General features: G+C 42.7%; 1 protein-coding gene across 1 annotated transcript in view; it reads left to right on the top strand.

Annotated features, from left to right (window-relative positions):
* Positions 1 to 25,339, top strand: part of LOC142576619 (branched-chain alpha-ketoacid dehydrogenase kinase-like) — a 116,028-nt gene that overhangs the window by 79,735 nt on the left and 10,954 nt on the right. Inside the window, exon 7 of the mRNA XM_075686822.1 lies at positions 9,814 to 9,887. Within this exon, the coding sequence (XP_075542937.1) occupies positions 9,814 to 9,887 (74 nt within the window). The remainder of the gene's footprint in view (positions 1 to 9,813; positions 9,888 to 25,339) is intronic.

Below are 25,339 nucleotides of genomic sequence, written 5' to 3'. Positions count from 1 at the left end.
GAAGATATGGAAGGTATGTGCGCTTGATTTGTTTTACTGTACACCGGAATGTACGGTAGGTGTATACGCTTGATCGTGATGCCGTCGTGGTCGTCGCATCGTCATCACGCCAGCTGTGTCACCCGAGTCTTGTCATGCCGTCGTCATCACGCCATCGTCATCAAACAGTCGTCATGCATTCGTTGTTGCACCTGCGTCGTGATGCTCTTGTGGTTGTTCCATCGTCGCCTATCCAGCTTTGTGATCAGAGTGTTGTCGTGCCTTTGTGATTATACACTTTTTGTCATTCAATTGTCTTCATACCTTTGTCATGCCATCGTTGTCAATGTGTCGTCATTATACCATCGTCATACAGGCTTTGTGATACAGTCATTGTCACGCCTTTGTCGTCATACACTTTTCCTCATTCAGTTGTCCTCATACCATTGTCATGTCATCGTTGTCATTGCATTATCATGTATTCATTGTCATAACATTGTCGTCATGTTGTCGGGGTCATGCCATCGCTGTCTTTCCTGTTTCGTAATCCGTCTGTGGTCATACCGTCGTCGTCACACCATCATCATCATCCTACACTCGTCGTTATGCCATTGTCCTCATATTGTCACCGTCACGCTGTCGACCTTATACCATGGTCATTATTTAAAAATGGTCATCTCGTTGTCAAACCACCTTCATTGCTCCATCTACGCAATTTGTTCTTCGTCATTCTATCTCGTCACTGCATCAGTGTCTTACAGTCATCGTCATCTGCCATGCTCATGGGCAACCTTAGCAAGCAAGTGCCATAGCATTGTGGGACGTTACTGGAGTAGATCACCTATAGCTGAAGCAACGGAGAAAGAGGGAGAGGTCATAAGTAAAATGCAGGAAGGTTAACGAGATTGAGCCTGGTAGGCCATACTGCACTGCAGCTATTAAATAAATGCGAATTCAAAAATATGGTGTGTTGCTGCATAGCTGGAATGCTAATTGCATTTCTGTTGACAGTCATCGTGAGACGAGTTCCGCCATAATTTTTTATGCACAGGCAAGTCAAATGATCGTGGCGAACATGCTAGAAAACAATCTTTGGATTAGAATCTGATGGGAGCTAATACACATAATCTTTCAGTCTCCCACAAGGTAGCTACAGAAACAAAGCCCTTAAAAGTAAATAGAATGTGCATTCAAAGTGATTAACATAGCATGAACTATAGAGAACAAACGAAGTTGAATGGACTGTTAGCTTTCTGTAATCTCTTACACTGCGATGAAGCACCAGCCAATAGCTCTACTGAAAAAAACGAAGTTTTTGTTGGTCATTTTTCAGTGATAAGTACTATTTTCTTGTCACCTTTAGTATTCCGAGCCGGAAACATTTGTATCACAGATGCTTGAAAGCTGTTGACCGACAAGATCATTAAAGATCATTAAAGATCTCTATAAGCAGTCTTTTTGTTTATTGTATATGAACATTTCAACATGTTTTCCTTGCACTATTTCTGGCTTTTGGGATACAGTCGAATCTCGTTAATTCGAACATGCTTAATTCAAACTTCTGGTTTATTCAAACTGACACCATAGTCCCATCAAATTTATGCGTGTTCCAATGGGCGTAAACGGCCGGTAATATGAACGCGCAAGCATTTGTGACGGTTAATTCGAACATACCGTACTCCGACAATAATTTCAGCAGCACACCAAATGACGTGGTGGCACCTAGCTGCGACAAGCATTGCTGTGACCCCGCCATAGAGGAAAGGCTTAGGAGGGACGCCTCAACAGTGCACGTGGGGGGAAGAAAAAGTGGCAGAAATTTTGCCCTCTCTCAAATGGCAAGGTCACCGTTTCTGCATCGCGCCGTAATACCCCAGCCACACTAGTGTCAAAATGCGTGCTGTGGGAGGGATTTATCCTAGGTCGATTTTTGGTGCCTCACTACTGCGGCAAGCAACTGCAGCTCGCTGCTGTGGAGGCCCTGTTCTGGCCTTGCCAAGTCCGCTGCTTCGGTGGCAGTTTATGTGGCAGAGGTAATTGGCAACATCCAGCGTGCTGGTGGGAAAGCAAATCCACTTCCCTCCCGCCCTTCCTCCCAACTCCCTTCTAACTCCTTCATCTTCGACAGTCTCTGCATGCGCCCACCTCCACACCAGCCCCACCGGCCTGGCGCCAGCTTAGCTCGCTCCTTGAAGTTTCGTTTTCTGCCATTATCGGGGGAAGCGAGCGTTGGCTGGCATGGGCAGTTTCGTGGTCCTCGCTCGCTGTGCCGCATTATTTCACGACTCGCACCGTTCATGCATTGTACTATAGTGCACGAATACCTCAAAAACAAGCCCTTCCTTTAATTTGAAGTTTTAATTCGAACAAATTTTCTGTCTCCTTCAACTTCTAATTATCGAGATTCAACTGTCGGATCTCACTGGAGATACTGCAGCAAAGGTCATTGTTTTGATTATTGTGCATCTAGAAGTTGTGGCATTTGCTTTTTCTTGCGAATTTTTCAACAGTAATTTTTCGCTACCCACTCTTGAACCCTCATGTTATCATCGTCAAAGAGTGCTGTTGCAGCTGTAGTTATGAGCTTCACATCAGTGTCTGTGGTTCTTTCAGCATCAGTCTGCAGTGGCTGTTTTGCCTTATGCATTTCACTATTTGAATTCTCCTGAAGAAATGGGAACAGTTTTGCAAATTGTTTTCTTTTATTTTTCTGTTTTGCAGCTTTAGATAATATTGTCTTTTCTGTTGCCCATCGTAATAGATTCAGACATCAGAGTTTGGCGAACGTTTTAACTCTGGCCCCACATTAAATTTTTCGGCCCACATGCATATAGGTGATTTCTAAGTTTTTTTATGCAACAATTGTAATAATTTTAACAATTTTCACTGCAGGTAATTGAAAAAGTAAGATTGACATGACTGCTGGTTGCACAGATTTTACTTTGGTGATTGCAGGAAGTACTGTTAAGATGACGGGCTTGATAATGTTATTTCCGATTACATGTGATGCCACTTCTGAATTGAGATAGTCAAATATCTGTAGGAGGAATTCACATCACGTCACTCACTAGGTGCGCTGGTGTTTAACCAGGCGTGTTGGTCATTACCATCGTGCTGGCCATGCTTTTATATTAGCAGTATGCATATTGTGATTGTTCTGCACACATATTACTGGTCACACATCACGTGCGTGTAGGTGAGAGCGCCTGTCACAGCACTTCATTCTTTCTGCTTTCTTATCCATGCAAGGAAGTCTAGGAAAGCACAGGCGAAGCATTTGTTTTTATGTATTGAAATCTAGCATTAATTATAAATAAGAATTGAAGGGGTCCTGAACCACCGCTCGGGCTTAGGGAAAAGACCCAGTCCACGGATGGCATACACTGCTGTGAGCTTCTTGGCCAAGTTTTGCAGCTGTGCACAGCACATGGAGCTCACAAGCACAGCAGAGAGCTATCTCTCTCTCTCAAATGCTCTCTTTTCAACAGAAGCCTGCTCCTCGCTCTTTTCTGGATGCTTTATTTCTTACTATAGCGGATTCCCATACGGGGCTGCTAATGGCTGATAGCCGACATCAGCCGACATCAGCCGACAGAACGGTGTTTGGATCAGTGTGCTTGTCCCTACTGTTACTGTGTGTATTTATTTTTTTCACAAATTTATTCGCTGTCAGTTATGTTAGCATGATGTAAATATATGGCGCATCAACCAGTGATTCAGGTGCATTTTTCTATTTATGTTTTTCTATTTAAAGTTTCGAAACGATGAGCTTCACACTTTTATCACTTTGTCTCATCATCATCATCATCATCATCATCATCCTAGTTATGCCCACTGCAGGGCAAAGGCCTCTCCCATACTTCTCCAACTACCGCAGGCATGTACTAATTGTGGCCATGTTATCCCTGCAAACTTCTTAACTCATCCGCCCACCTAACTTTCTGCCACCCTCTGCTACGCTTCCCTTCCCTTAGAATCCAGTCCCTAACCCTTAATGACCATTGGTTATCTTCCCTCCTCATTACATGTCCTGCCCATGCCCATTTCTTTTTGTTGATTTCAACTAAGATGTCATTAACTCGCATTTGTTCCCTCACCCAATCTGCTCTTTTCTTATCCCTTATCCCTTATCTCATAGCATTGGTCAAATGAGTAAAGCATTACGCAGTGCATGCTGCACTTGTCGTTGCATTTCGCAATGATGTTCATGAAACAAATGCACTTAGCATTGGTTGGCAGTGTGGTAAAATGCTGCAGCTAGCAAGTAAAGGTAGTTTCCTCATTTTCTTTCTTCTTTTTTTGTCATCAGTTGCCCCTGCATGCACTGAATGAAAAAGATGTAATAAGGAACGAGATTGGTTACGATTACGTGATCAAATGATATCCTATGCATAAAATTGCTGTACAGCAAAAAATGTGCAGTACCAGGAAGATTATAATTGTATCTATGTTTTAGCACTTAGTTTCGAACACCTTGCAGAGGCTTTCAGCCTTGACTGCGCTGCCAAAATATCATCAGAACATGTTGAGGGATGGTTTCAGTGTGGTTTTGACATTCCTTAGCACAGCACGGTCGTCACTTGGTGAACTACGATCTGTGAAGGCCTCCTATGGATAGCATTTTTTAGTTGACCTAGGTGAGAAAAAAGAATTTAAATAAAGTACTTTATGCATTTCAGTGTTTAGACACACCTTTGGAAATTATGATCTTGTTTCACTTGATGAGATTTCAGTTTTTTTTCTTTCGAACACTCCATCTGCTCATGATTATTTCATGACCTGTAATAGCATCAGGTAGCGTCCGAACACTACCACGTCATTCTAAGATCTCTCTCTCATCTCTTCTTCCTTCATTTTCTTCTACGTCACCCTTCGTGTACGGCCCTTAATGGTTCCTTTCTTCTTAGTATTTTGTTTTGACGGCATGTCAGGTATCATGCGCGTCGCTTCTTCGTCGTCAGCTTCTTGCGCTCACCCATTCGCTCTCAGTGTTAAGTTGTCTTCGCCGCACCGCTTCCTTTATCTACGACACTGGCTTCGCGCACTGTCACTCACTAACGCACAACAAAGACATACCAAGCGGTCTGCATGCACCGAACATTCTTAAGCAGATGCCCCATTCCATTCCTTTCATCACTTTCCACACTTCCATGGAAAAAAAAAGCTACAACCAAACTTGCCTTGGCTTTATTAATTGTAGGGTTCGTAATGGTTTTGGCCAACAACAGAAAAGGTGCCTTTCGGTTCTTCTCGTCTGCACTCGTGGGCACACAACAAATCGCGAGCTGTAATTATAGTGGCCACGTTTACACTGATACGTTAGAAGTGTACCCTATTCATATGCTGACGCTTGTAACACAGCTAAGATGTCCGCCCACCCTTAGCGGAAACATGCCGTATTAGGATAGTAGTGAAGACAATTGCCACAGTTTCCGCAGCATGCCCGCCATGTGTTTCGATGTCACTGGCAGCTACACACACCCATCTCTGTTTCTGTCCCCACACATTGAACAGGACTACGTTATTGTCGCAAATTTGCTGATATTAACGATATTATTCATTACGGATACAGAAGAAACTGTTTCAACATGCGTAATGTACTCATGAGAAGAACAAAAATCGCGTTCGGCTTGCTCCGCTGACCGCCATATTTGTTTTGGTGTCCCACACTGTTGCAGCGGCAGCTGCCTGCTTGTTGACCTGTTGTCATCCCACAGCAAACGCGCGATGAAAAAAAAATTATTTTCACAGGAAATTTAACCCGGGTAATGATTGCACCCTTGAATGTGCATCAATTTTTTTTACAGAAAAGTGCAAACATTATGTGTGTACATAAGGCAGTTTTTTATGATGCAATGCAAAACACCCTCGATAGTGTTTGCACCTGCATCAGTTGCTCCTAAAAGCACGTAGATATTTGGAAACAGAATTTTTGACCTCTTAAAAAAAGAAGCATCCCTCCTCCAAAAACACTCAGAAGTAAGAGCTATGCCGATAGCCCGCCTCACAAATTGGGAAAGCCATCCATCATTCTGCTTTCACAGGAGTGAGTGCAGCTGGGATGAACCACCTACATTTCAACCTTTTCAACCACTTTTTAAAATAAAAAGCTGGTGCAATAAGTTTACACTGTTGTACAGACCTTTCTTATATTTAAACTGCATTTTTCCCAAGTACTACACACCTGTGTCATGGCTGGTTGGCCCCATCTTTGTCGTTTCAATAGACGAGCCAAGCCAACTCAGTGAAAATAAAGGTGAAGGCACTGCCATTTTTCTACTCACTACAAACGAAGTCCTATGTGATGGATCGTGGGCTGATGGACTCTCGGATACAGGTAGCAAAGTCATAAAAGGGACAAACATATATCAGCAGCAGACGGCAACAATTACACTAATGATGAGCTAGCAAGACACTGAACTATTTCTATAGTGATCCACGCAGTCCACGGCTCATGTGAGGTGTTAAAATGCGTGTCCTTACTGATATGATGAGTCTTCGTAGAATGGTCATTCGCAGTACTTGGTGACTAGGCCGGAGGCGTCGGCACTTGCAAACTTGCAACGCAGTTTCTATGACGAAATCGCACAGGCGGCTAGCGCATGAGCAGACCCTGAGCTGCTCGCGCAACCGCACAGCAGGCCCACGCTGGCAGCAATGCGGCCACGACCCCAGCAAGTGGGTTGTGCCGAACCCATTCACGGTGACTCATCAAAACCTCGCGCTCTCGACCAGGGTCACCTGCTACTGCCGGGCTCGAACGCTCGTTCACCGCAGAAACAGCACCAACCTGTTGTGTCTGGTCCGCACCTTAGCTCTGGCCTGGAACGCTGGTTAACCGCAGGACACGCCACTCTCATCCCGCCTTATCTGGTAGCACCGGCTCAGTCCGTGTTGTGCCTCAGGTTGAACTAGTACACAGCATGGCTAGCCTGGCAGTGCCAGCTCAGCCTTGTTCCGTTTCGAGAGCCGAGAGCTTCCATGCACGCTCGTCTCGAGCGCATGCATTCACTTCTTCTTTGTAGCTTCCATTGGCTTCTTCTATGTTGCCATACTAGTTTTTTACTACAGCCTACCTGCACTTTGTAAGGTACACAAAACCTATAACAGAAAAAAGTGTACTGCATTTCTATACTAATAAAAAGGCCAGGAAGCACATACACTAAAAAAAAGAAGATCGCGTGACGGGCCACTTATGCATCTTCATGCTTTTGCGGCGTGTGGTGCCAAAAGTCTTTTTCTTCCCACTTTTATAGAAAAATTAAAAATATTAATCCACGTTTAATGGTAAAGACATGGCTCACATTAACGAATGCGATAGCCAAACTTTCCATCATCGGGGTTATCTCGATTCATGTTCTGAGCGGTTGTCTGTCCCTTTAATGTGTACAGTGTGCTCTAAGAGAACCTCAGGGACCAGGGAAATATGTATAATTTATCAGAAGTTCCATTTACCCAGAAATTGAGTTCAAGAGTACACAACGTGCTCTTTTTAAAAGGGCAGCTACTTCATTGCCCCCAGTAGTAGATAATAGATGTAGCATATGTAGTTAGTACAAGGGCTTTTCTCACAAATTTTCTACTTGCAAGCAGTCGCCCACTAGGGATAGGACAGACCCCAATTACAAAAAAAGTGTAATTTAGTAAAGAAAAATAGCTGATTTATAGAAGGAACTTTGACCTTCTGAGTGCATTATGTGGGCATTTCTGTGCTGCCATTTTAAATGCCAGGCAAGCTCACTGGTCACCAACATTGCCAACACAAATAAATCCCAGTCATCTGCACTGACCATGGCACCAAAAAAAGCCAGCAAAAGACACCTTGGCAGAAATATGCAGAACTGGCAAGAAAATCCTAAAAGTAAAGGTACAAATGCTAATGCATATCACAATGCTGCTGAGATTGGCTGCTGAGTTTTGTTTTTGGTAATATTTTCCGTTTTGTTTACCCTGTGTTGGAAAAAATGTGGTTCCATTTAACAAACTCTCTTTTTTCATTGCCTTAAAGCGGTCCTGAACCATCTCTCGCACTTCGTGAAAAATGCAGTCCGCGGATAGCATACGTTGCCGCGAACATATTGGCCAAATTTTGCAGTTGTGCATGGAGCTCGCAAGCAGAGCGCGAAGTCACGCCTCTCTCAAACATGCTCTTTTCAAACAAGGCCTTCTCATCAACCACTTCGAAGCTGCCGGTGACTTTCATATGTGATCATGTGCAAAGTTCCCATTTACCGCTGCTATTGGCTTATAGCTGGCCTCAACCAAGAGGGATGTTTGATCAGTCCACTTCTTCCTACTGTTAGTGTGTATATTTATTGATGAAGTAAAGTAAGAAAAGATTGCTGTTGCATTTCGATAAGAATTATGTATTTGCGGAAGAAGCAGACTATCATCTGCTCATCCTCTGCCGCATAGAAATTAACAGTAGCCTCCCTGCTTATTGGTGTCATAGCCATCGGGTCTCACTAACTTCAGTTAGTTTTGAATGCTCAACTAGCCTCGAGCTATGCAAAACCTAAGGTCAGACAACTGATACACTTGCCAGTGTGTGCTCGCTCCTGGCTAGACACCTTGTCAGACATTGCTTCATATTGAGCTCTTGACAGCGCTTCAAAATAGGAAAGTTGGATGTGGCTACTATCTGTCGATCAAGCTTGTGCAGGACAAAGTTGATCCGCAACACCTATAGCATGGCCAGACAGAAACACATGAGTGCGATTGCACACTCCAGCTTTATCTTGCACAAAGAAAATGGTGTGCATATGCACTACACTTGCATTAGTTGCACATAGCTGTGGTCTGCTATGTAGTGTAGATACCACAACCACTGTGGGTGCCGCGACGAGCCCGCTCGCTGAGCACACTGCGGCTCGCTGAGGACAACCACGTTTGGCATGTCATTGGCACCAAAATCATATGTAGTGGGGTCTATGTGAACATCCAAAATCAATTTTGAACTGTGCGCCACGGTGACGCTTAGTAGGCAGAGCATTGTGAACTTGCCCTGCCTCTTGTAGCCTTTGCAGTGCAAGGCATTGAAGGAGTGGGAGCACTGCAAAAGGGATCACGGGTGATCTTTGATTGTCAAAAATTTCACTTCTGCTGAAAACATTGAAGTACTTCTTGCTGCAAAGTAGTTCTTTAATAGTCTAGTGTAAATTCAAATTAATTTCTCGACTTCGATAAAAAGTGTTTCAGGGCCCCTTTAATATAAAACCAACCAAATGTAAGGCTGTTCCGTTTAAGTGGTAGTTTTGTTTAAGTGATATCCTTTTACCGAAGTCTACTGTATACCTAAATGAATGCAGCAAAATGATTTCAAGGAGTTTAAGGGCATGTAGGATCACATTTCACCAAAAGAGCTACTTCTGATGGAGAGGTATGATATCTTTGTAAACTATGAAGATTTCAAATGACTGGGCCTGCCCTCTTTTACCCTGCTGCTGCTGTTAAATATTTTATTGCTGCAGTGGTTTAACTGGGCCTGCTCTCTTTTACCCTGCTTCTGCTGTTAAATATTTTATTGCTGCACTGGTTTAAATATCTGTGCTAATACTTTCCAAAATGAAAATGAGTTGTGAGTCAGTGCTGTCATGTTTCGTTCATGTCGTGTCCTGTGGTTTGCACTCTTTCAACTACAATAAACTGAGTCCAGTTGGTGTTCCTTCTCTTTGGGCAGACGCTCCCATGAGAGGGAGCTACCAGGCTGTTGTTGTAGGCATGGTGCACTTCCAGTGGTCGGGGATGCAGTGTACAGTGTCCCTTGGGGGGTGCTTAGAGAAAGCAGTAGTAGTGCTGTGGATGCATGTGAATCTTGGTTTCTCTCCCACACAGCCGCATCACGTGGGCATCATCAACACTGCGATGAGGCCTAAAGATGTCATTGAGAAGTGGGCTGACTTTGTCCGGTATGGCTCTCCTGCCATGTGTTCCTTTCATTTTCAGATATTTAGATGACTGCTCTTAACCTTATTGAATTCGAATTGGCTCCTAAAATGACACTATTGTAGTGTAGCCTCTCAGCAACCAATTATAATGTAATAGGTTAGCCAAGCTGTGTTTCTTTAAAAGGTGACATGGCTCAGGAGCGTTTATTGCTTCTTTTTTTCTTCCATTTACCTTTTCTATAGAAACTGAAATGCTTTCTATAAAATGTTCGTGCTGATCTTAAGGATTTGTTGAGGTTATTACACACATAAATTTCTGGTACACGAAGTAATAAAATCATGTTTGTTTTCCACTTTAGCTGTAAATACCTTCATGAAAGTACTATTGAAGCATGGCCAGATAGTCTAAAGATAGAAGAATGCATTGGAGGGAAACTTGTCTAACTTAACTTTTAGAGGATATACTCAACTGTAATGTCACTGGTAGAGAGATAATTGAATATATATTTACAGACAACTTACAAATTATTGTGGAACTGCCAAAGTAACAGGTAGTCTAACCTGAAAATTCAGCATCTTCATCACACTAATTAGGGTCATCATTGTCAATGTCCTCAGAGCACCGCATTAACGTTGAGTGTACTTATTGGTTGTTGCCTTACAGTATACCTCCATATAAAACTTTTCATTAATTGTTGCAGTTGCAGCTTGACAATGGTAATCTGTGTTTATCACTATCTGCATTACCGATAGATTTTTTAGGCACAGTATATTTCTTCAGTGCATTGTGGCAGATGGCACATCATATTCTTTGAACATTTTCGCTTACATTGTTCTGCATAATTGTCTAAACACTTTGAAAAAGCTGTGTCTCTCACATGATTATACGAGTACAAAATTTATTGTGTTCCAGTCAACATTACTTAAAACATGCATATAAGTATGACTTGATAATAGTACCATTGCTGAACAAGTATAGATGTGTTAGAAAACAACAAAATGTTCCTAATCTGTATGCCATATTGGTAACCGGGCTGTCCAAGCACTCAATCGCTTGTACCTTGATGTGTTTGTACCCTGATGGTCTTCACGCTTTACCGTGCAAAGACTTGTTCAGGCAACTGAGCAGTGGTGCTACGTGTTATTCAGAAATACAAGTTTACGAGCATTGCTTGCGTAGCTAATTTGTACATCACTACAAATGGGCAGTTTGATTTTCTTGAGATAATAATGCCTGTGTGTGACTTCCTTTTGTTTGTTGGCTTGATGTTTCGATTTTGAAATTCAGGAAAGCTGTTTTTTCTTGCGGTATACTGCCAAATGTTAGCTTGAGAACTGATTGTTTAGCGCAATTATGTATGATACGCAGGCCAGTATTTGACTCCGTCCCTTTTCATCTGTGAACTGCTGCGCCAGTATTTTGACAGCGCCTTTGTGTTTGCTGTCAGTTCCGTGAGTGACGTCGCAGAATGCTAAAAGGGCCCCTGTTCATAAAGAAATGTGATGTTCATAAAGAAAGGTTATGTTAGAGCTGTTCACAAGAGCAGACAACAGCCATTCATGATGTTGGATGTAGGTTAGCGAAATCAGCCAGCCTATTGCAAGCAGTGCTTATGAAGGAAAAGCTTTGTGAATTCAGCCTCAGGTTCTTTAGGGAGACACTCTTATTGCTTACAGTGGTCTGTTCTTAATCTATATATCATGCAACTAAACAATCGTGTTTGACATTACAGTGTCAGAGAAAAGGCTAATTGTAAGTAACGGCAAGTTATCAAGGAAAGGATTCTGCATTAGTATCAGCATTAGTACTGCGGATAAGTTTTCTGTCTTAGTATTTAATGCGTACAAAGGTTGGTTCTTCATTCTTTATTCAGAAATTTCCCCACTTTGTCAGAAGATGTTACAGGAGGGGCGTTACAAGCTTGAAAAAAATTAACCTTCATTTACACTGCACACTTGCTCAATTGACAGTTGATTCCACTGAGCTATAGTTTATACAAAAAAAAAGAATTTGCATACAGGTTCATCCTGGCCTGGTATTCCCTAATTTTGCACACATGATCAGTATTTGCAGATACATAATTTGGTGATTTTAAGTAACTCTTGCTATCAATTGCAATTTTATTATTGAATATTTGACATAACTTGAACTGTATTTTTTCAACGAAAGGGAACTGGTTCCTAATTCAGCTCCTTCCTTATCTCAGTGCAACTGTACCTCCTTCCATACCTACCCAAGATGAACCTGGCTGCTCTGTCTTGAACTTTCTTGAGTTTATTGATTAGGCGTAATGAAATAGATCCCAAAGAGTACAAGCAGATTCCAAGATAGGTCTAATACACATTAAATATGTAATGTTTCTAAGGTTCGAAGTTGCTGATATTAAATTTCTTCGAATGGTAATTCAATGCTACATCAGCCTTAGCAACCACATGGTCTATATGTGCACTCCAAGAATGTTCACCCGACAACAGCACACCTATATAAAGTCTACGCTCATTACAATGGATCTGCGTACAACAGACTTTTGGGTATAACAGACCATTTTTCAGCTTTAGTTTGTTCTATCTATTTTATTAGTGCAACGAAGTTCACTTTTAACGGACCGCGCTACAACAGACTATCGGCTACAAGGGACGAAATTCACGGCAATTTTTGTTAAAATTGGGCATATAAAACAGACTTTTGCCGTGTCAACATGAGCTCGCAACTGACTTGCGAGGGTCAGCCCACAATCGCGGCTCGATATCTTGTGCATGAGGGAGGGAGGAAAGTGGGGCGAAAGCGCGCTGTCTCTCGTGGGTGAGGCATGGGGGGAGGCGAGGAAAAGAGGTGGGTTCTACTTCAGTGGCTGCTGTTAATAACCGCGCGGGCACGTTATCTTGAAAGCGATCTGCGATGTGGACAAAGTGCGCGCCAGCGCAGGTGCCGTTTCTTGAAAGCTATCTGCAATGTGGATAAGGTGCGTGCCAGCGCGGGCGTCGCGGGCCACGATTGTAGAGAGCCTATTTAAGGGGCTCCGAAATGTACTTTTAAAACACTTTAGGCTCTTCTCATTTTCTTTCATCTACCTTTGAATAAATTGTGCAATTTTCGCACTAGAAATCGTCTCGCCCTTGCTTGGTCGCCATGGTCTACTGGATGCCTGCAGCCCGCCGACAACACCACGCTACCCAATAAGTAATGTTGGTCGAGCTTCGATAGGCAGGCGTTGCTACTTCTCGGCAGCAGTACGATACGCTACCCTGGAGTATGCAACAGGGAGCAGGCCTGAGTGCGCTGTTCTACAAACAGTGCGGCCGATAAAGGCACACTGAGTTCCGTTTGGCGGCGCGGCTGCCTTGGAATTTGTCACTGATTTCTGCACTTGGACATCGCTTTTTGTATTCCTTTTACACATTATTTTGACATTTCACATAGTCAAGAAGTCTTCGAGCGCAGCCTTCTGCGTCAGATTTATCAAAGCGGTGCACTTGTTTAGGTCGACGTCTACAGCCACAGATCATTCTTATCGTCAAATATTGTGGAAAAGGTGCATCGCTGACATGAAATAGTGTCTAAACGTTGCAAAACATGCATATTTGCGCATATGTGTCGTGTTGTTACACCCTGAGACGACTCTATATGAGCGGCCGAACCACTTAAACATGGCTGGTATGTTCCAGATACCATATTACGGGCTCTTAATTTATTTCTGATTCTCGCTTTTCTTTAACTCTATCATACTTACAGTTTTAGCGTGCCATAGAGGATTATTATAGAAACCTGTGCTCACTTATAAGCCATGTTGTTCTCTCACGAAAATTTGCGGATGCCATTGCTCACAACGTGTTGGTATAACTGAGCGAGGCGGCTGTTTATGCTGCTGTATACCGAATACACAGTCTCTTGTTTGCCACTCGACGCAGAGGGAAACGATGCTTCTCTGAGATTGAGAAATGTGTCAGCAAAGCAACGCGTACAGACCCACCCATCTACGTAGCGAATGCGACCGACGGCCTACAGGTATGGTGTCGTACAGATGTTGGCACAGCACTGTGTCGCCGCTTACCACTTATTGTGTATGTGCCGTGCGAAGTGAAGTGTAGTTGATTTCAAATCGCTAAGGCCAGTACTGAACTATAAAAGCAGTTTCGTTCGACCTAACTGCTTACATTTCAGTTCAGGTCCGCTGGTAGCGGGTACACGAACTCGATAGCACCAGGTTAACCTTCGCTGAACAGGATCGACATTGGCTCAAACTTCATGGGCACGGCTTGAGAGGGTTGAAGCTTGTGCATTTCAATTTGGTAGGCATGTTTGAGTCATTTTGAGGACGATTAATTATACAGTATATACAAGCGAAGATGCTGTCGCTATCGTGTCGTCTGTTCGACGGCTGATCACACGGGTTTGGTCGAGCGATGGTCGGCACGCTGATTTTGCCAGTGCTGTCAACAAGAAAGCCCGTCACAGTACAACTCGCGCTCATCGGTTGCAACATTGTCGACCTGGTATAGTAAAATCGTTTCAATGACACACAATAGTCGGTCAGTCGTTGGAGTGAGCGTCTTGTCGGTCTCGTATCGACCCAGTGTTGCCGGGCCTTGCAAGTACGTGCAGTCAGACATGCGCTGCCACCACCAGCAACTGAGGGCCGACGCTGCAAGAAGACTTCATCAGCAACATGATGTACTTAAGTGTCACCCAAGTGTAACGCATGGGTTTTTCGTTAAATTTGATAGCCATCAATGAAAGGCGCGCACAACTACTTGGCTCACAGCGCAGTCCGGACAACTCAGACGATGCCCTGGACGCTTTCTCTTTTGGAGTGGAGTTGCAGCCTTACGCTTCACACATTTTCAGCACCGCACTGACGTTGAGCAACCAGTAGCATTTCAACCGTTTTAAAGCGGTACCGGTACATGCGTTTGCATCAGCGCGTGTCCGAGCGCTTTTTTTGGGGGGGGGGGGGGGGGGGACTTTTCGGCATGCGGCCACGCGCACGACCCTTCCAAAACATTTTGCGACTAATCCGCTAGGGCAAGGCGCATGCGCCGTCGTGCCATGAAAGAGGCAGATTTGCTCACTGCTGCTGCTGCGCTTATGTTGCTTAATTTGCTATCGAAATCGATGCTTCGCATTTCGGGCGAAACTGCAACTTCTTGTTTTTTAACTTTGGATGTTCGTCACTCACTCTTCGCAACAAAGTTAAAAACCTTCACAATAAGCCTTATACATCGCGACAAAAGTTATTTGAGGTGTTTCGAATATTACGGACTTCGGATAAAACGGACAGTTTTTGTTGTATTATCAGCGTTCGTTGTAATGAGTGTCGGCTGTATTTGTACATGAATTTCTTACTTAAAATGTTAGTCATCATGTAGCAATGTGTGTTATTTTCTTTTTAATAAAAGGTTATGATGCAATGGGCAAGCACTAATCATGCAAAGCAAAACAAGAAAAACTGATAAATGCCTTTTGACTATTATTTCAGTTGTAAAAGGCATTCATTGAGAAGTGTAATTGCAGTAGAGATAGTGTAATCCTAAATCGGGGCTACACAATACTGCATGTGGCCCATGGGCTAGCCTTTAACTGGATTTGTAGTGGCCCGCAGCCCAGTTAAGACTTGTGTGCTGGCGCTGGCAATCGCTGCAGGGCCTTATAATGAGAGTAACAATTTTATCACCAAACATGACTAATGGGTGAAATAAACCATTGAAGGTAGCAGGCACACCGAAACAAAATATGTGTAAGAGTATGCAATCTCTGAAAAGCAGTTGTTCTCATCAGGCTATCATTGCCAAGACTGCATGATTGGCTCAGCGTCCATTTCATTGAATCAAGCAATAATTTACCTCTGTTTGTTTTTTGTTTAATGTTGGTCGCAGGTACTAGCGTTCGTGAATCGGGGCTTTTGCTTTGGTGTGTTCGCCATTTATTAACCTTCACAAATATTTGATCTCGGGACAACACATTGGCCGTGGATCTAGTAACACTAGCTCGAGGCTTTATAGCCTCGAAGTAGTGTACAAACAATACACTATGTACAAATAAAATACATATACATAAGAAACTGTTCCTTATTGACATGCTTTGAAGAGCCCCTAATATATAATGACCATGTTTTGGCCAGCTGACTTCTTGAAATGCTGCTGCTCTGGCCTTGCATCTGCCCTTGTTGTGGACGGGATGAACGTTTCGGGGCACAGGGGCCACTACGAACTTGTCTCGAATGCACCTAGGGATCGAGGTACTGACCATTGGGAATTCCGCAGCGTGGTAACCCAGCTCTTCGAGGATGCGTTTACTTGCCGCTGTGGTGGTCAGGCGACTGAGTTGCGCACATTCTTGGGATTCGGCAATCTCCTCGGCCGTGTTATGTACCCCCAGCATCAAGAGATCCTCGGTATGGGTCCTGATGGGCAGCCTGAGAGCCCTCTTGACTACTTTGCGAATGAGAATGTTGAGCTTGTCTCGCTCCGCTCTGAGCCAGTTGTGCATAGAAATCGTGTACCTGAGGTGGCAGAGTACGAAGGCATTGAACAGCCTGAGAAGATTGTTTTCTTTCATTTATTTATTTTTTTATTTATGCAGCATTGATTTAGACACAGTGAAGGTCTTGGATGGCAAGGCTAAAGGCAGTACATTGTCTGCCTGACTAAGGCCCTGTCACCCATACATTGCTCAACAGTGCGGTAGCATATAACATACAGATAGTATACACACATATCAATAGCGTGGATTAGACATACATAGCATACATTGCAAACATACGTGCATTAAATTCAACAATCACTATACAACTTTCCAAGTAGAGATAGTTTAGGATCAACAGAGTAATATGAACACGAAAAAAAAACTATCTATTTACAAGCACAAAATGAAACGCACTTAAAATAATTGTACGTAAAAGACACAAAAACCAATTAGCACAATGTCAATCAGAAAGGGAAAGCAAATATTTTTTCATGGCACTTTTAAAGCAGTTTAATGATCTGAAGTTCTGCGCTATAGTGATCGTGTTAGGATGTGCATTTATGAAGGATGGGACTAAGTATGCTAGTTGTTTTCTACCGTAGTTCGTCCTGCAAAATGGAACTCTAATATGGTCATGCCTGAAATTGTATTGGGTGTAGCTTGAGAGGTGGTTTTGATAAAGAATGAGTGAATTTTTCACGAGTTCGCCTCGTATGTATATAGCGAGCTTAAGTTTGTACAGTTGATTAATTTTTAAAAGTGCATGCTTTGTGAAAAAAGGTGCCGTGTGATCGCGGGGTCCAAGGTTCTCAACACAGCGAACTGCTTGTTTTTGGAGACATATCAATCGATCCAAGTTTGATTGGAATGTAGTCCCCCATACCAACAGGCAATAACTAAGATGAGACTGAATTAAAGCATAATACAGACGGCGTTTCAACCAAGTAGGAACAAGGTATCTAATTTTACACAATATGCCTATTGACCTACAAATGCTAGAATGAATCTTCGTTACATGAGGTGTAAAACTCAGGTTCTCATCAAAAAGCACACCTAAAAATTTAAAAGCAGAAGTCCGCTCGGTTACACAACTATTGAACTTTACACAAAAAGCACAGTCATCAGGCCTATTTCTAGGCTTAAAAACCACATATTTTGTTTTATTGACGTTTAACTGCAGGTGGTTGTTGCAGGCTAAAAGTTGATCTAACCAATTATTAGCTGTAATTTCTAGCACTCGTAGACTGTCACCTGAGAAAAACAAACTTGTGTCGTCAGCATACAAGACTATGTCTGGAGTAAGCGGTATGTTTACAATATCGTTTACGTATAGAATAAAGAACAGGGGACCCAAAATTGACCCTTGAGGGACACCGAGTGCAATTTCTTTCTTGTGTGAACAAAACCCATTATAACACGTGTATTGTTGTCTGGTAGTGAAGTAATCCTGAATCAGTTTCAGGGCCACTCCGCGAACTCCGTAGTATGACAGTTTATTAAATAGGATAGTGTGTTCAATGGAGTCGAAAGCTTTTCTAATATCCAGGAAAAGACCAACCGTATATAGTTTGTTCTCGATGTTACTAAGGAGTTTTTCTTTGATCTTAACAAGTGCCATTTCAGTAGATCTGTGTTCACGGAAGCCAAACTGTTGGTCCACAAGGGCGTGGTTTTTATCTAGAAATTTAGTTAGTCTGCACTTTACGAGTCGTTCCAACACTTTTGAGAAAAGAGGTAATATGGATATCGGTCTATAATTATTTAAATCAGCGACAGAGCCTCCCTTATGCAATACAATCACTTTGGCAATTTTCATAGAATCGGGGAAAATACCATTCACGAAAGCACTGTTACAGATATGGCATAATGGAGCCGAGACAACATCAGCAACAGATATGATTGGTCCTGCTTTTATGTCATCAGTCCCTGCTGCAGTATCTTTTTTTAAAGCCTTAAGAACGGAATACACTTCCGTTTCAGTGCAGGGTGATAGGAAGATAGAATTGGAAGTCTCGTGGTTTAGAAATCTTTCAGGTGGCAGTAATGAACCACTAGAGTGGGATGACCCACCACCAAGTAAAAAATGATCGTTGAATTTATTGGCCAAGGAAGTTTCACTGTATTCAGTGTCACCAATCGTTAGAGTATTCGGGTTTGTGTTATACTGGGTTCCTTTTAACCTGCGAACTGCATTCCATAATTTCTTTGGATTGTTTGATACCGTAGAAAACATATGTTCGTAATACCTGTTTCTAGCTTTTTTGAGGTCTGAAGTCAACTTGTTTCTTATTTTCTTGTATTCATTTAGTATCGCAAGATCCCTGTACCGAATAAATGTATCAAATAATTTGTCACGTTTCTGCATTCTTTTATACATCTCTCGAGTTACCCACGGCTTCCTAGCTTTCTTGTAGGTCTTTATTTGTTGTAGTGGGAAAGCAGCATCATAACACGATTTTATTATCTGAATAAACGTATCATACGAAATATTCGGATCATTTTCGCTATACACTGTAGACCAGTCTGTATTCTCTATCATGGAGCGAAAGGAACTCATATTCTCATCGCTAAAGTGGCGACAGAAAGAAAGTTGACTTCGAAAACACCTTCTTTTGTTTTCATGTCGTGGCAAAAAACAAAATACCGGCAAATGATCACTTAAATCAGAGGTGAGAATTCCCGAAAAAACATCATTTGGATCGTGGTTCGTTATACATATATCAATTAATGATTCAGAATCTGGCGTTATTCTGGTTGGCGAACAAATTGTGTTAGTGCAATTATAAGAATGCAGTACGTCAATGAATTGTTGAGTGTGAGCAGTAGGTAATAATAAGTTAATGTTCATATCGCCAACCAAAACAACCGGGAAACTCAGATCAGAAGCATATTCCAATATTTTGGTAATGAATTCAATGAAATCATCAAGATCACCTGAAGGAGGACGGTACACTGATGCAATAAAATATTTACAACATTTTACAGCAATACACTCATAGGAATCAGTAACGCACGAGAATTCGCACAGCAGCTCGTAGGACAGATCGTTTTTCAAATAAAGTGAAGTACCTCCACCATGGCGGTGTTTACGATAAACACCTTCACATTTATAACCATCAAACTGAACAATATCATCCGCGCTTGTGAACCACGTCTCAGTAAAAGCTAGGACTTCGAATTTGTGTTCTAAAGATTCCAAATAAGTTTCCGTTTCCATATATTTATTTTTCAGGCTCCTAGCATTTAAATGAAAGATAGATAGCTTGTTATCTTTTAGAAAAAATGAAGCATTTATGGCAGATGTAAATGAAGAACTGTCATAGTAAGCTGATGCGCATGTACCCGCCATGAGAAAAAGTAATCTGTAACGCCCAGAAGGCACGAGAAAGTCAGAGTATCAGAGATAAATCAGCTTCGCATGCAATACGGATTGCGCGCTCGCCCTGAGCCCTGCGCACGAACAGTTTGCCGTCCCTATGCCAAGCGAATTGGTAATGCTTCTCCTGACATCGTAGCTTCATTTCCCACAGAAGCTTCTTGTTTTCTGGCGTCAGATTATCAAGGAAGTAAACATTCGATTTCCTTGCTTTCAAATCATTCTTTTTTGTCATCCATTCATCCCGCATGACACGGGATACAAAACGGACGAGTACTACAGGTTCTTTGCCTGGTTTGGGTGGAAGCCTATGCATACGTTCAACATCTGCTCGAGACAGTTCGGCAAGTTGCAGTGTTTTCGCTAAGTTGTTTACTTTGTCAAGCAGTACTTCATTGTCACTGTGCGGAATACCATGAATTTCCAGATTGTGGTGCCTGCTATACTGCTCAATTTGGTTAACTTGCTGTCGCAGTTTAGAGATTTCTTCTTTACCTCGATGCCTCGATGCCGATTTGCGATTCTGCGTACGAGGCAGAAAGCGTTCTCCGTCTTTGCGATGATCTTGCGGAGAGCAGTTCCGTTCCCGCCGTTGAATTCGACAAACTTGCCCAGGACCCGAATAACGTCGACCCTGGGTATCACACCCCCCCCCCCCCCTCCATCACAAGTGCAAGTCTGATGCTGCTTACGGAGACTGGCTTCCAATCCTTGGGTCTGCCTCCCTTCTCTTTTCTGTAAAGAAAGAGCTTGGCGGGGGAGGAGGTGATCGACGTGATCGAGGAGTATCTCCGCATCACATGACCGATCGGCCCGCAGACTTGGTCCATCGTGTAGATCAGCCTTTATGGGTGGGCTGCACTCTGTACATGCTCCGCCTAGCCGGCTGTCGCCTAGTAATGGAGGCCATCTCTTAGGCGCTTCTTCCTTCGCCCGCCTCTTATTTCTGCTCACGTGTGAGGAGTTAGCAAAATCTCGCAGTGGTCGCTGCAAGGTTGCAAGGCCTTCATTTTCTGGATGGTGCGAATTACACGCGCTTGCGCCTTGGGACGGGTCATGTGTGCACCGCGAGCAAGGCAGTTCCGGACTTACTATTTCTGTGACAAGGAATGTCCCTTTAATTCCCACACTGCCCAAGCAAAAAATAATGTGATGCTTTGAAAGAGATTTAAAGCTTGCACACACCTTAAAATCAGTCCTTTGACCAGAAGGATAGTCATATACAGGGTGTTTCAGTTAACTTGGCCAAAGTTTAAAAATATGCAGGTGCTTCATAGCTCGATAGAAGAGAACCAAGGTAATGTTGTTTGCCATCGCTTGTAGATACTCAGGTTATTTTTTGCAATCCACCTAATTAGATAACTTGTCTTAATTAATTATTAAACTTCTCTATTATTATAATTATATGAAAAGTGTCAATGAGGAAGTTGTAGAGCAACATGAAAAACTCCCGATACAACTTTCTGTTGCTCAATATGTGCTACATATGTGTTTTTCCGAGCAAGAAGCAAGCTCGTGAATACATGAAAAATTGCCGCACGACTGGCCACTCGAGGCACTTTGCATGTATTCCCGGGCTTCTTTCATGTTCGAAAAAACATCTTTATGTTGCATGTATTGAGCATCAGAAAGCTGTATCGGGAGTTCCCTATGGTGCTCTACAATTTTCTCATTGACACTTTTCATCTAATTATAATAATTGAGAAGTTGATTAATAATTAAGACTAATTATCTAATTAGGCAAATTGGAAAAAATATCTACAAGCGTATCTACAAACGTATCTACAAGCAACGGCAAACAAAATTACCTTGGTTCTGTTGGGCTACGAAGCATTTGTGTATATTTAATGTTTGGCGCAAGTTAAGTGAAACACCCTGTATAATGCGGTCTATACCTCTATAGGCGCAACATCAAAAATCTTTCTTTACTTACAGATTGTACCGTATGTGTCAACCTCACCGCCAGGGGGTCTGATCAGTTGCAGTGTATAAACACTAAAAGACCAAAATCTTTGTTCCTCCCGTGGGAACATCCGTGATCTTGGCCCATTGCTTGTGCTGTTATTTTTCTGCTGGTGCGCATGTATTTACCTTGATCGTACAATTTTAACCTATGAGGTCATTTAGTATGCAAATATATATATATATATATATATGTATATATATACACATACAGGCGAATTCATGAGCATACAGCATAAAATAAACCATTAGAAATAGATATCCTTCACAGTAGCTCTATAATAATGTAATAGTATCGAGAGTGGTAACAGTGTAATCGCAAAGGTAGTAACATGGAAATTGTTTGAAGATCGTTTTTTTTTTTTTGTATAAGTTATTTTTCCTCACGGGGAAGCAATGTTCGTTTTTGGGGGAAAGCATAAAAATTACAAGCTCATCTGTTTTTCACTTTTCTTTAGTAAGGTATACTAAGAGCAAGCTCTTTGCACATGTCACTTCAGCTTGGCACAAAATAGAGAGCTTTAGTTTAGCGGATGCAAGGCGTTGGGGCCCCTAGCGCTTGTGTGCGTTTGCGTTTGCATATGCAAGCAGGAACATGTTATAGGTTAGCGGCCACAAACGCAAGCTGCAGTGAGGTCGCATGCGCTCGCAGTGCCATCAACGTCGGATCTTTTCTGCGTTATCATTTTTTAAAACATGAAATCAAGCATATGAAGTAAAGCACGTCAAACTATTCTTATTAAAAGCAGTTAATAGAAAGGTTTGGAGTGTCTAGTATTCGGATAAATGCAGGCTGGGGCGTTGGGGCAGAGCCATGAACGGGAGCGGCCTGCATGGTGCAGTCACCTGGTGGCGCACAGCTCAAACGGACAAAAGCAGCTAATATTGCTGTAACCAAGTCTATTCTACTTCGCTGCTGGTGTAAATTTTTGGCAGCAACACAATTACGCCAGTGCCGAAAACTTACACCAGCAGCGAAGTAGAATAGACCTGATTACAGCAATATTAGCTGCTTTTGTTCGTTTGAGCTTTGCGCCGCCAGGTGGATGCACCATGCAGGATGCTCCCGTTTATGGCTCTCCCCCAACTGCGTTTATCCGAATACCGGACACACTAAACCTCTCTAATATATATAAAAACAATGTCTGTCAACACTTGGTAAAAGATTTGTTAGATGATCTACCCGCTAGCTACTCGTAAGTTCTCCTACACCGCGAGAGTCACGTGGGTAACGTGACCACTTAGGGGCAGCGATGTTTTCGGCCGGCCAAACAACCCAAGGACGCAAGTAGACGTAGCAGTCTGCGCATGCGAAGTACCGTCGCCCCTAGTTCTTGCGTACGCAACCCGCTTGCGTCCCCTAAACTAAAACTCTCTAATACCTTAGACCATGCAATGCATAATGTTCGCGTGTGCTCGAAGGCCCGACTTAGGCCTTTTAATGAGCGGGCCCGAGTCCGGCCTGGGCCCACGCTTTCAAGCCCGGGCCCAGCCTGCGGGCCGGGCCGGGCCCGCACTTTCGGGTCAGCCTGGGCCAGTGCAGGGCTCTAGCCTGCCACTCTAAGCACCTTAAAGATGTTGGACCCTATCCATCATCTAGGCGACCGGTTCCTTGAGGACAAGTCCTGTAGAGAGTCCTTACATTGAAGATAGCGAGTGGTCACTTCATCTTCAGAAGTCGTACTCCAGTTTACTTTCTTAAAGTTAACGTAAACTGCGACCATCCCTCTTATCTAGCCATAAATGAAGTGACATCTGCTGCACTGTTTGATAATCAACCTTCAGCTGGAGAACCATTTTCTCTGTGCGTAAGAAAACTTACTGAGGAAATGGGAGTTCAAATTCTCAAGCGAAACCTGATGGTCCCAGTGACGCCATTCAACGAGCGAAAATACCAGCAAACAAAGCCAACAAAGACACCAAAGACAACATAGGGAAAATTACTTGTCCTTACTTACTAATTGAATTAAAGAAATTATAAATTAATGGCAATGAAAGTGGATTAAATAACAACTTGCCGCAAGTGAGGAACGATCCCATGTCTTTGCATTACAGCATGTGATGCTCTAACCAATTGAGCTACCACGGCACCATTTCCCCTGATCCGCGGGTGTTCCGCTGATGTTCCACATCCGCCGCCAAGGTTTGTGAGTGGTGGCATTGGTTAACACTCCCAAGGTTAGTTACAGTAGTAAAAACATAAATGCCCAATAAAGTGGATGGGGAAACACCGCCGCAGGAGCTCGATTGGTTAGAGCATCGCTCCTAATGTGAAGACGTGAGATCGTTTCCCACCTGCGGCAAGTTGTTTTTTCATCCACTTTCATTGCCATTAATTTATCATTTCTTTGATTCAATTAATAAGTACAAGTAATTTCCAGTATGTTGTCTTTGGCGTCCTTGTTTGTTGGCTTCCCATGATATGATTAATAAAAATCGGGCCCCTCGGTTAACCCCCTTTCTTCTCGGTCATGTCTTGCTGGAGTTTCGGGAAGTGGAATCTGAAAGGAAAAAACATTTCCGTCTACTCTACCGACAGTATATTCCTTTTCATGTGGGAACGTTCCTTGGTGCTGACCTGTGTTTTCACAGGAAATCACTTTTTAACTTTCTGCAGGATGTTAGCGCATTACAAATTATAGGCCCGCAAGTTTTGTAGCACGGCCTCTTGTCAGAGACTCCTGCTGCAATAGTAGCGCTTTGAATCACATGTGCCTCCAGGCCCTTGCACTTAAGGACCTCGATTAGGTAGCACTGCTGGCGGCATTTTCACATTTTTAGTATTACACTCCTTCATAGTATATCTTATTGGTTTATAGCATGCCTCACAGGCGGTGGCCGTTATTTTAATTATGTTTGTCTTGCTACTGGTTTTAGGCCCCTATACAGCCGCTTTAAATCATTACAGTCAGCCACGTTACTCTTTGCCATTGTTTGCATCGTCGAGTACATAACATCATTGCTTGGCACTCTTCCGCCGTGACTGGCCCTTGCCTCATAAAACACCACATATCATTATCGTCATACAGTCATGAAAAATACTTACCTCTGAAAATATAGCTCAGCTGGATGATAGTATTTGCCACAGTTATAATAAGCCATGTTGGGGCTGTGATACTATAGTGCTTCATGGTGTTAGGAAATGCAAATTTTTGGGGTACTTGATGGTAAACCATAGATATTGGATTTTGTTTGCTGGCATTTATACGTACTACTAGTTAATTTTTAAATGTTCAGAGCAGGTAGAGCTATCTCCACACAGTGTTGCTGGAAACTGGCTGTCTAGTAAACAAATCACACTTCCATAACATGTACTGCTAATCGAACAAGCATCATGGTGTAATATCTACTGAAACATGCATTCTGTGCAGGTAATGTCAAAGTAGTGTTCAGTTAAAGCAGTTTGAAATTCATAGGCTTATTTTACAAACTTCCATAAATAACAAGATTATTCATACAGTAGACATTCTGTGGCCACTTATCACAATATCTAAACTAATGCTTGAAAATTTCTTGTATTTTTCATCATTGGTAACTGTATGGTTTATCATGTTTGGCTTTCCCACTTGTTTTGAGTCTCATCACAATTATTTAATGACTGTGAATAAAAAAATCTCTCTTTACAGTGATCTTCTATCCTCTGCTGATGCTAGCAAGGAGTCGCTTGTGTGT

Source organism: Dermacentor variabilis, chromosome 3, assembly GCF_050947875.1.
Source record: "Dermacentor variabilis isolate Ectoservices chromosome 3, ASM5094787v1, whole genome shotgun sequence".
In the NCBI taxonomy this organism is placed as follows: domain Eukaryota; kingdom Metazoa; phylum Arthropoda; class Arachnida; order Ixodida; family Ixodidae; genus Dermacentor; species Dermacentor variabilis.
Note: the sequence above shows the minus strand (reverse complement) of the source record. Positions and strands in the feature narration are given on the sequence as shown.